Source organism: Pseudophryne corroboree, chromosome 7 (genome assembly GCF_028390025.1).
Source record: "Pseudophryne corroboree isolate aPseCor3 chromosome 7, aPseCor3.hap2, whole genome shotgun sequence".
In the NCBI taxonomy this organism is placed as follows: domain Eukaryota; kingdom Metazoa; phylum Chordata; class Amphibia; order Anura; family Myobatrachidae; genus Pseudophryne; species Pseudophryne corroboree.
Window position 1 is genome coordinate 257878371 of NC_086450.1, and position 12658 is coordinate 257891028.

At 46.9% G+C, this 12658-nt stretch overlaps 1 protein-coding gene across 4 annotated transcripts in view; it reads right to left on the bottom strand.

The window, feature by feature from the left end:
• WDR75 (WD repeat domain 75) overlaps window positions 1-12658 on the bottom strand; it is a 1043598-nt gene that overhangs the window by 817847 nt on the left and 213093 nt on the right. For all 4 annotated transcript variants that reach the window (XM_063934110.1, XM_063934109.1, XM_063934108.1 and 1 more), the window contains exon 6: window positions 4006-4076. In XM_063934110.1, the coding sequence (XP_063790180.1) occupies window positions 4006-4076 (71 nt within the window). The remainder of the gene's footprint in view (window positions 1-4005; window positions 4077-12658) is intronic.

Consider the following 12658-nt stretch of genomic DNA (forward strand, 5'->3'; position numbering starts at 1 on the left):
CCTTCAAACGCGGCTGCCATGGGCCCAAGAAACCATAGTCGTTCAGGCGTGAATTGATAACACGGGTAAGACAACGGAGGTAGGGTGCTAGGGTCTATTTCCTTCCCATTTCCCAATCCCAGCATTCCGTCTTGGTGCTCAGGACTCACTACATAAGATCTCCCCTGTCCTGAGCATCAGGATCGTAACACCTTCTCCCTCTGTGGTTCAGGTGTAGTCCTAGTTTTTCTGAGAGCTTTCTCGATAACATCCTCGGGGTAATCTCTTTCTTTGAAGCGATCAGCGTAGATTTTCAATTGTACGTCTTGGTCCTCTTTTAGACTACAATTTCTTTGGACACGGTGAAATTGAGAGTAGGGAATATTGGTTTTCCAGCTTTTTTGATGACAGCTTTTGAAATGCAAATAACTGTTAGTGTCAACCTTTTTGATGTAGTTGCGGGTGATTATTTTTGATTCTTTCGCGGAGAGTATCAGATCGAGAAACTCTATTTGTAATTTGTCATGTTTTTCTGGGAATTTGAGGTTGAATTGGTTCGATTAAATGTTCCGGAAGAACTGCAAGAAGGATGATTCAGTTCCGTCCCATATAATAATGATGTCGTCTATATATCTTCTATATAGTACTAGTTGGTCGAGGAAAGGATTATTGGAATAAATATGTTCTTCCTCCCAGCTCCCCATCAGTAAATTTGCGAAGCTAGGGGCAAAAATAGTCCCCATAGCTGTGTCACGTATTTGCAGAAAAAAAGTCTTGAAATTTGAAATAATTAGGACTTAAATAAACCGAATGAAATCACATATGGCTTCTTTGTGTACCTGCGTCACTTGTGTCTCAATCCAAAAAAAATTTGCAAGCTGAGACTACGATATCGTGGATAATGCATGTGTATAGACTCTCAACATCAATTGTGACCCACATGTATGTTTCTTTCCATGTGCTGTTTTTGAGTAAATTTAGTACACATTTGGTGTATTTAAGGTAAGATGGTAACTTGGTGACATATTTGCTTAAAAAGACGTCAATCTATTTAGACAGGTGGGATGTGAGTGAGTCAATTCCTGCGATGATTGGTCTACCTGGGGGATTTTGGAGATTCTTATGTATTTTTGGGAGGAAGTAAAATATTGGGATGACTGGAGAGGATGTCATCAAAAACTGGTATTCATCTTTATCCAATACCTGACAGCGTAAGTAATGCACCAACATGGTTCTTAATTCATCTGTGTATTGTGCAGTGGGATCATGTTGGAGTTTCCTGTAGGAATCGGTATCGCTGAAGAGACGTGATGACTCTTTAATGTAGTCCGATCTGTCTAGAATTACTACTCCTCTTCCCTTGTCGGCTTGTTTAATAATAATCTCCTGATTTTTTTTGGAGTTCTTTTAGAGTTTGTTTCTCCTTATTCTTCAAGTTACTGGATTTGATGGGTAACAAGTCTTGATCACAGAGATCTTTTTTGACCAAATTGTGGAAAACAGTTATATGATGTCCTTTCGATTCCAACGGATAGTATTTTGATTCCCTCTTTAACCCTGATTTGGACTCTGTAGGAAAAGTAGTTTCAGAGTTTTTTTTAGCAAAATGTCTTTTGAGTGTGAGAGTTCTTGTGAATTTATTGAGATCAATGAACGTGTTGAACTTATTCATTTGGTTGCTGGGTGCAAACTTCAATCCCTTACTTAAAAGTAGGGTCTCAGACTGAGTCAAATGATGTCGGGAAAGATTAAATATGCCATTAGAACTAGCGTCTAAACTGGCTGGTATTTTCTCTTTGCATCTTATCCGCCCTCTGCCCCGAGTACCTCTTCTTCTTGGAATGTTCTTTTTGTTGGTGGAGAATTCTTGAACCGTTCCCTGAAGAATGTTCTCTTTTGAGATGGGGGATATTCTCTGTGGGGGTCTGGAGATAAAAAATCCGAATCACTGTTGGATTCATGTCTCTGTAGGGGAGAACCTGTTATTCGTGGTGAATCTTCCTAAGCGTGGTGTGTACGTAGTTGGTTGTGGTACCGGGTGGTTTCTCCTTTGGTATTGTTGATGTGGTGTATTCTTCCAACCTCTCATTTTTGGGTCTTGATAGACCGCAATGCTTGAGGTTTGGTGTGTTTGAAAGCTACTCAAATTTTTTACTTTATTGGACAGCATATTTAATATATATATATATATATATATATATATATACATATCTACATACTAGGGTCTCAATCTCTGCTGATAAGGTACCTGTCCACGCTGCCACAGCACTATAAACCCATGTCGACACAATCGCCGGTCTGAGTAGTGTACCAGAATGTGCACGCTATCTGCAGGTTCCCTGAGAATAGCTGTTACGACAGGGCTACCTTTTGGGCAAACGTGACACCCTAGGGGAAGATTCCCATCGTATCCTGGCCCTAGTGGGGAAAGGATACTGCCTGAGAATTCTTTGTGTGAAGCTGCAGTCTCTGGTCTGGAGATTACCGCTCTTTTCCATCATGAGAGGATGGAAATTTACCTCAGCTTTCTTCCCCTTACACATGTGTACCCTTGTGTCAGGGACAGATGAGTCATCAGTGATATGCAAATCATCTTTTATTACAATAATCATATATTGAATACTTTTCTGCCATTTTGGCTGTAACTTTGCATTATCGTAGTCGACACTGGAGTCAACCTCCGTGTCGACATAAGTGTTTATTATTTTGGATAGTGAGCATTGAGAGACACCGAAGGTCTCTGTGACAGAGGGACAGACATGGGTAGATTTCCTGTCTGTTCTCTAATCTTTTGTGCAATAAATTCACCTTAGCATTTACACATATCCATACAGGTGTCGGCGTTGTCGACGGAGACACCCTCTCACACACATTAGCTCCATCTCCTCCTTAGGGGAGCCTTTTACCTCAGACATGTCGACACACACGTACCCACACACCACACACACAGGGGATGCTCTATTTGAAGACCGTTCCCCCACAAGGCCCTTTGGAGAGACAGAGTATGCCAGCACACACCCCAGCGCTATATGACCCAGGAATCACACAGTAACTTAGTGTTAACCCAGTAGCTGCTGTATATATTGTTTTTACGCCAAATTTATGTGCCCCCCCCTCTCTTCACCCTCTTCTATCGTACTTCTGCAGGGGAGAGCCTGCGTAGCTTCCTCTCAGCGGAGCTGTGGAGAGAAAATGGCGCTGGTAAGTGCTGAGGAAGAAGCCCCGTCCCCTCAGCGGCGGGATTCTGTCCCGCGATTTTGTGTAAAATAATAGCGGGGGCTCATGCATATATACAGTGCCCAGCTGTATATATGCCCTATTTTGCCAGGAGGTACTCAATTGCTGGCCAGGGCGCCCCCCCCTGCGCCCTGCACCCTACAGTGACCGGAGTGTGTGGGTGTAATGTGGGAGCAATGGCGCACAGCTGCAGTGCTGTGCGCTACCGATTATGAAGACAGGAGTCTTCTGCCGCCGATTTTGACGTCTTTATGCTTCACCCGCCGGCTTCTGGCTCTGCGAGGGGGACGGCGGCGCGGCGAGAAGGGCCGGACAACCAAGGTTAAGTTCCTGTGTTCGATCCCTCTGGAGCTAATGGTGTCCAGTAGCCTAAGAAGCGCAACCTAGCCACAGTTAGTAGGTTTGCTTCTCTCCCCTCAGTCCCACGTAGCAGAGAATCTGTTGCCAGCAGAAGCTCTCTGAAAATAAAAAACCTAACTTATATACTTTCTTATTAGCAAGCTCAGGAGAGCTCACTAAAATTAACCCAGCTCCGTCCGGGCACAGATTCTGAGGTCTGGAGGAGGGGCATAGAGGAGGAGGAGCCAGTGAACACCAGTATTCCTAATTCTTTCTTAGAGTGCCCAGTCTCCTGCGGAGCCGGTCTATTCCCCATGGTCCTTACGGAGTCCCCAGCATCCACTAGGACGTTCGAGAAATACACGTATATACCACATTCAAAATACAGTAACAATTGCATTTCTTCAAAAACACTTAACCTTAAGGAATGCTATGTGTATGAATTCTTACCTAAAATACTTTTTATTTCGTAAGTAATACACCAAGAGGCATAATCCTTTCACTGTGGCAATATATTCACCCTTAAGAAAGTAAATATAATACATTTAAAAACATACATATATATTTTTATAAGACTTCAAGTGGAACAATTTTTTTTTTTTTATTATGTTTTATTATTGCAAGTTATTTTATTTTTTTGGGTGTACAGATGTGTTCTCGTACAGCTTGCCTCAATAAGCCACGTAGAGGGAGGGTATGCAGTCATGTGACCGCCACTCGGGATCCTGGCAGTCACCATGCCAATGCCGGAATCCGGAGCGCTCAGAATGCTGGCAGTCGGAATGTCGATCCACAGGATTTATTCCTACGACACCCACAGAGTGGGAATAGAACCTGTGGCGAGTGCAGCGAGCTAGCAAAGGGCTTTGTTGGGTGTGGTGTGTTCAAACTGAAATTAAATTGCAGTGTAAAAGTAAAAGTAGCCAGAATTTACCCTGCAAAGAAACGAAATAACCCACCCAAAATCTAACTCTCTCTGCACGTTCAATGGAGGCAATGTATCATTTTGTCTTCTTTGATGTTGCTCCACAGGGCCAGCAATGATCAAAGCTCCAGCAATGGATGCTTTGAAATCCAACTGATTCTTGACAGTGAATCTATACGTTAGATACAGCAATCATGGACTTATTCGAACATGAAGAAAGTTAAAGTACACACGAATCTGCTGCTGTTGCATTTGTGTGGGTACATCGCCACACACTGGTCCACAAGACCCACTCCCGAAACATTTCTTTGACTAAACTTAACCTAACCGTTTCTAGATGCTTGTGCGGTATGGAGAAAATAAAAACAATACTAATAAAGCATCTGCCACAGCTGCTGCTAAAAAGGAGAAAGGAAGGAGATGGGAGAAGGAGAAGGAGGAGAAATGAAGGGAGAAGGAGAAGGAGGAGAAATGAAGGGAGAAGGAGGAGAAATGAAGGGAGAAGGAGAAGGAGGAGAAATGAAGGGAGAAGGAGAAGGAGGAGAAATGAAGGGAGAAGGAGGAGAAATGAAGGGAGAAGGAGGAGAAATGAAGGGAGAAGGAGAAGGAGGAGAAATGAAGGAGAAGGAGGAGAAATGAAGGGAGGAGGAGAAATGAAGGGAGAAGGAGAAATGAAGGGAGAAGTTGGAGAAAATAAGAATTTACTCACCGGTAATTCTATTTCTCGTAGTCCGTAGTGGATGCTGGGAACTCCGTAAGGACCATGGGGAATAGACGGGCTCCGCAGGAGACTGGGCACTCTAAAAGAAAGATTAGGTACTATCTGGTGTGCACTGGCTCCTCCCTCTATGCCCCTCCTCCAGACCTCAGTTAGGGAAACTGTGCCCGGAAGAGCTGATACAACAAGGAAAGGATTTGGAATCCAGGGTAAGACTCATACCAGCCACACCAATCACACTGTACAACTTGTGATAACCATACCCAGTTAACAGTATGAACAACAAATGAGCCTCATTCAACGGATGGCTCATAACAATAACCCTTTAGTTAAGCAATAACTATATACATGTATTGCAGAAAGTCCGCACTTGGGACGGGCGCCCAGCATCCACTACGGACTACGAGAAATAGAATTACCGGTGAGTAAATTCTTATTTTCTCTGACGTCCTAGTGGATGCTGGGAACTCCGTAAGGACCATGGGGATTATACCAAAGCTCCCAAACGGGCGGGAGAGTGCGGATGACTCTGCAGCACCGCATGAGCAACTCAAGGTCCTCCTCAGCCAGGGTATCAAACTTGTAGAACTTAGCAAATGTGTTTGAACCCGACCAAGTAGCAGCTCGGCAAACTGTAAAGCCGAGACCCCTCGGGCAGCAGCCCAAGAAGAGCCCACCTTCCTTGTGGAATGGGCTTTTACTGATTTTGGATGTGGCAATCCAGCCGCAGAGTGAGCCAGCTGAATCGTGCTAGAGATCCAGCGAGCAATAGTCTGCTTCGAAGCAGGAGCGCCAACGTTGTTGGCTGCATACAGAATAAACAGCGAGTCAGATTTTCTGACTCCCGCCGTTCTGGAAACATACATTTTCAAAACCCGGCCTACGTCCAGCAACTTGGAATCCTCCAAGTCCCGAGTAGCAGCAGGCACCACAATAGGTTGGTTCAAATGAAACGATACCACCTTAGGGAGAAATTGGGGACGAGTCCTCAATTCTGCCCTCTCCATATGGAAGATCAGATGGGGGCTTTTACATGACAAAGCCACCAATTCTGACACACGCCTAGCCGAAGCTAAGGCCAATAGCATGACCACTTTCCACGTGAGATATTTTAGCTCCACGGTCTTAAGTGGCTCAAACCAGTGGGATTTCAGGAAATCCAACACAACGTTAAGATCCCAAGGTGCCACTGGTGGCACAAAAAGAGGCTGAATATGCAGCACCACCGTAACAACGTCTGACCTTCAGGCAGTGAAGCCAGTTCTTTTTGAGAGAAAAATGGATAGGGCCGAAATTTTGACCTTTATGGATCCTAAGTTTAGGCCCATAGTCACTCCTGACTGTAGGAAGTGCAGGGATCGACCCAGCTGGAATTCCTCTGTAGGGCCTTCCCGGCCTCACACCAAGCAACCTATTTTCGCCATATACAGTGAAAAAGTCTTGCTGTCACGTCTTTCCTAGCCTTTATCAGCGTAGGAACAACTGCATCCGGAATGCCCTTTTCCGCTAGGATTCGGCGTTCAACCGCCATGCCGTCAAATGCAGCCGCGGTAAGTCTTGGAACAGACAGGGCCCCTGTTGCAACGTGTGCTGTCTGAGAGGCAGAGGCCATGGGTCCTCAGAGAGCATTTCCTGCAGTTCCGGGTACCGAGTCCTTCTTGGCCAATCCAGAGCAAGAATATTGTTCTCACTCCTCCTTTTATTACAATTCTCAGCCCTTGAGTATGAGAGGAAGATGAGGAAATACACAGACCGACTGGAACACCCACGGTGTTACTAGTGCGACCACAGCTATCGCCTGAGGGTCCCTTGACCCGGCGTAAACCCTTTTTTAGCCTTTTTATTGAGGTGGGACGCCATCTAGTCCACCTGAGGCAGTTCCCAACAATTTGCAAACTGCGTGAAGACTTCCTGATGAAGTCCCCACTCTCCCGGGTGGAGGTCGTGCCTGCTGAGGAAGTCTGCTTCCCAGTTGTCCACTCCCGGAATGAACACTGCTGACAGTGCGCTTACTTGATTCTCCGCCCAGCGAAGAATTCTGGTGGCTTCTACCCTCGCCACCCTGCTCCTTGTGCCGCCTTGGCGGTTTACATGAGCCCCTGCGGTCTGACTGGATCAGAACCGGTTGGTCGCGAAGCAGGGTCTTGACTTAGTGCGTTGTATATGGCCCTTAGTTCCAGGATATTGATGTGAAGGCAAGTCTGTTGACTTGACCACAGACCTTGGAAATTTCTTCCCTGTGTAACTGCCCCCCACCCTCGGAGGCTTGCATCCGTGGTCCCCAAGACCCAGTCCTGAATGCCGAATCTGCGGCCCCCCGAGAAGGTGAGTACTCTGTAGCCACCACAGGAGAGACACTCTGACCCTGGGGGATAGGGTGATTATGTGATCCGGACCACTTGTCCAGTAAGTCCCATTGGAAGGTCCTCGCATGGAACCTGCCTAAGGGGATGGCCTCGTATGATGCCACCATCCTTCCCAGGACTCGAGTGCAGTGATGCACTGACACCTGTTTTGGTTTTAATAGATTCCTGACCAGTGTCATGAGCTCCTGAGCTCTTTCTATCGGGAGATAAACTCTTTTCTGGTCTGTGTCTAGGATCATGCCTAGGAGAGGCAGATGAGCTGTAGGAACCAACTGCGACTTTGGAATATATAGAATCCAGCCGTGTTGCCATTACACTCCCAGAGAAAGTGATACGCTGTTCATCAACTGCTCTCTTGATCTCGCTTTTATGAGGAGATCGTCCAAGTACGTGATAATAGTGACACCTTGCTTCCGCAGTAGCACCATCATATCCGCCATTACCTTGGTGAATATTCTCGGGGCCGTGGAGAGAACAAATGTCAACGTCTGAAATTGGTAATGACAATACCGTACCGCAATTTTGAGGTATGCCTAATGAGGTGGATAAATGGGGACATGAAGGTATGCATCCCTTATGTCCCGATTCACGATAAAGTCTCCCCCCTTTTCAGGCTTGCAATGACCGCTCTTAGCGATTCTATCTTGAACTTGAACCGTCTCAGGTATATGTTCAGGGATTTTAAATCAATATGGGTCTGACCGAACCGTCTGGTTTCGGAATTACAACATGGTCGAATAACAACACCCTCTTGTTGAAGGAGAGGACCCTTGACCACCACCTGTTGAAGATACAATTTGTGAATTGCAGTTAACACTGGCTTCCTCTCTTGGGGGGAAGCCCGCAGGGCCGTCGGTGAGGGGGCATCTTCTCACAGTCCAGCTTGTATCCCTGCGACACAATTTCTATTGGCCAGGGATCTAACAGGGAGTGAACCCACTTGTGGTTGAACTTACGAAGGCGTGTCCCCACCGGGCCTAGCTCCGCCTGTGGAGCCCCAGCGACATGCGGTAGATTTTTGTAGAGGCCGGGGAGGACTTCTGTTGCTGGGAACTAGCTGTGTTGTGCAGCTTCTTTCCTCTGCCCCCGGCTCTGACAAGAAAGGACGCACCTCAGAATTTCTTGTTTCTTTATTCGAAAAGCTGCATTTAATAATGTCATACTTTCCTAGGCTGTGCAGGAATATAAGGCAAACTAGCAGAATTACCAGCTATAGCTGTGGAGACCAGGCCCGAGAACCCTTCTCCACACAATCCTCAGCCTTCCATATGCCTCTTAAGTCGGCATGATCTGTCCAATGCATATTCTACAGGACACGTCAAGCAGAAATTGACATAGCTTTGACTCTAGGACCCAGTATACTCATGTCTCTTTGGGCATGCTTTATAATTATATATCTATCACTTAAGACAGCATCTTAATATATTTATATGCATACTAGGGTCTCAATCTCTGCTGATAAGGTACCTGTCCACGCTGCCACAGCGCTATAAACCCATGCCGACACAATCGCCGGTCTGGGTAGTATACTAGAATGTGCACACTATCTGCAGGATCCCTGAGAATAGCTAGTGCTACCATGCAAACAGGACACCCTAGGGGAAGATTCTCAACCCATCCTGGCCCTAGTGGTGAAAGGATACAGCCTGAGAATTCTCTTGTGGGAAGCTGCCGTCCCTTGTTTGGAGATTCCCGCTCTTTTTCCTCATGAGAGGAGGGAAATTTACATCAGCATTCTTCCCCTTAACATGTGTACTCTCGTGTCAGGGACAGATGAGTCATCAGTGATATGCAAATAATCTTTTATTCCAATAATCATATATTGAATACCTTTTAGCCCTCTTTGCTGTACTTTGCATTATCGTAGTCGACAGTGGAGTTAAACTCCGTGTCGAATCCAGTGTTTGTTATTTTGGATAGTGAGCATTGAGAGACTCTGAAGGTCTCTGTGACATAGGGACAGACCAGGGTAAATTTCCTTTCTGTTCCCTATTCACCTTAGCACTTACACATATCCAAACAGGTGTCGGCGTTGTCGACGGAGACACCCTCCCACACACATATCCGCTCTATCACCTCCTTAGAGGAGCCTTTTACCTCAGACATGTCGACACACGCGTACAGACACACCACACACACAGGGGATGCTCTATTTGAAGACCGTTCCCCCACAAGGCCCTTTGGAGAGAGTATGCCAACACACACCCCAGCGCTATATAAACCCAGGGATAACACTACAACTCAGTGTTTACCCAGTAGCTGCTGTATATACAAATTTTGCGGCTAAATTTATGTGCCCCCCACCCTCTCTTTTCACCCTTTGTGTACCAGGATACTGCAGGGGAGAGCCTGGGGAGCTTCCTTCCAGCGGAGCTGTGAAGAGAAAATGGCGCCGGTGTGCTGAGGAAGAAGGCCCCGCCCCCTCAGCGGCAGGTTTCTGTCCTTATGTGCAACGTAATGGCAGGGTTTTTTACACACATACAGTGCTAGACTGTATTATGTGTGTTTTTATTGCCAAAAGGTATAATAATTGCTGCCCAGGGCGCCGCCGCCGCCCCCCCCCCCCCCTCCCCCCCACCCCAGCGCGGCATCGGGAACGGACGATCGAGGTCAGGCCCTGTGTTCGAACCCTCTGGAGCTAATGGTGTCCAGTAGCCTAAGAAGCACAAGCTAGCTGCAAGCAGGTAGGTTTGCTTCTCTCCCCTCAGTCCCACGTAGCAGTGAGTCTGTTGCCAGCAGATCTCACTGAAAATAAAAAACCTAACAAATAATTTATTTTCTAGCAAGTTCAGGAGAGCCCACTAGGTGCATCCAGCTCTGGCCGGGCACAGATTCTAACTGGAGCAGGAGGGGCATAGAGGGAGGTGCCAGTGCACACCAGATAGTACCTAATCTTTCTTTTAGAGTGCCCAGTCTCCTGCGGAGCCCGTCTATTCCCCATGGTCCTTACGGAGTTCCCAACATCCACTAGGACGCCAGAGAAATGAAGGGAGAAGGAGAAGGAGAAATTAAGGGAGAAGGAGAAATGAAGGGAGAAGGAGAAGGAGAAATGAAGGGAGAAGGAGAAATGAAGGGAGAAGGAGAAATGAAGGGAGAAGGAGAAGGAGGAGAAATGAAGGGAGAAGGAGAAGGAGGAGAAATGAAGGGAGAAGGAGAAGGAGGAGAAATGAAGGGAGAAGGAGAAGGAGGAGAAATGAAGGGAGAAGGAGAAGAAGGAGAAATGAAGGGAGAAGGAGAAGGAGGAGAAATGAAGGGAGAAGGAGGAGAAATGAAGGGAGAAGGAGAAGGAGGAGAAATGAAGGGAGAAGGAGAAGGGGGAAAAATGAAGGGAGAAGGAGAAGCGGGAGAAATGAAGGAAGGAGAAGTGGGAGAAAAATAAGAATTTACTTACCGATAATTCTATTTCTCGGAGTCCGTAGTGGATGCTGGGGTTCCTGAAAGGACCATGGGAATAGCGGCTCCGCAGGAGACAGGGCACAAAAAGTAAAGCTTTAGGATCAGGTGGTGTGCACTGGCTCCTCCCCCTATGACCCTCCTCCAAGCCTCAGTTAGGATACTGTGCCCGGACGAGCGTACACAATAAGGAAGGATTTTGAATCCCGGGTAAGACTCATACCAGCCACACCAATCACACTGTACAACCTGTGATCTGAACCCAGTTAACAGTATGATAACAGCGGAACCTCTGAAAGATGGCTCACAACAATAATAACCCGATTTTTTGTAACTATGTACAAGTAATGCAGATAATCCGCACTTGGGATGGGCGCCCAGCATCCACTACGGACTCCGAGAAATAGAATTATCGGTAAGTAAATTCTTATTTTCTCTATCGTCCTAGTGGATGCTGGGGTTCCTGAAAGGACCATGGGGATTATACCAAAGCTCCCAAACGGGCGGGAGAGTGCGGATGACTCTGCAGCACTGAATGAGAGAACTCCAGGTCCTCCTCAGCCAGGGTATCAAATTTGTAGAATTTTGCAAACGTGTTTGCCCCTGACCAAGTAGCAGCTCGGCAAAGTTGTAATGCCGAGACCCCTCGGGCAGCCGCCCAAGATGAGCCCACCTTCCTTGTGGAATGGGCATTTACATATTTTGGCTGTGGCAGGCCTGCCACAGAATGTGCAAGCTGAATTGTATTACACATCCAACTAGCAATAGTCTGCTTAGAAGCAAGAGCACCCAGTTTGTTGGGTGCATACAGGATAACAGCAAGTCAGTTTTCCTGACTCCAGCCGTCCTGGAACCTATACTTTCAGGGCCCTGACAACATCCAGCAACTTGGAGTCCTCCAAGTCCCTAGTAGGCGCAAGGCACCACAATAAGCTGGTTCAGGTGAAACACTGACACCAACCTAGGGAGAGAACTGGGGACGAGTCCGCAGCTCTGCCCTGTCCGAATGGACAAACAGATATGGGCTTTTTTGAGAAAAAAACCCACCAATTTGACACTCGCCTGGCCCAGGCCAGGGCCAAGAGCATGGTCACTTTTCATGTGAGATGCTTCAAATCCACAGATTTGACTGGTTTTAAACCAATGTGATTTGAGGAATCCCAGAACTACGTTGAGATCCCACAGTGCCACTGGAGGCACAAAAGGGGGTTGTATATGCAATACTCCCTTGACAAACTTCTGGACTTCAGGAACTGAAGCCAATTCTTTCTGGAAGAAAATCGACAGGGCCGAAATTTGAACCTTAATGGGCCCCAATTTGACGCCCATAGACACTCCTGTTTGCAGGAAATGCAGGAATCGACAGAGTTGAAATTTCTTCGTGGGGCCTTCCTGGCCTCACACCACGCAACATATTTTCGCCACATGTGGTGATAATGTTGTGCGGTCACCTCCTTCCTGGCTTTGACCAGGGTAGGAATGACCTCTTCCGGAATGCCTTTTTCCCTTAGGATCCGGCGTTCCACCGCCATGCCGTCAAACGCAGCTGCGGTAAGTCTTGGAACAGACATGGTACTTGCTGAAGCAAGTCCCTTCTTAGCGGCAGAGGCCATAAGTCCTCTGTGAGCATCTCTTGAAGTTCCGGGTACCAAGTCCTTCTTGGCCAATCCGGAGCCATGAGTATAGTTCTTACTCCTCTAC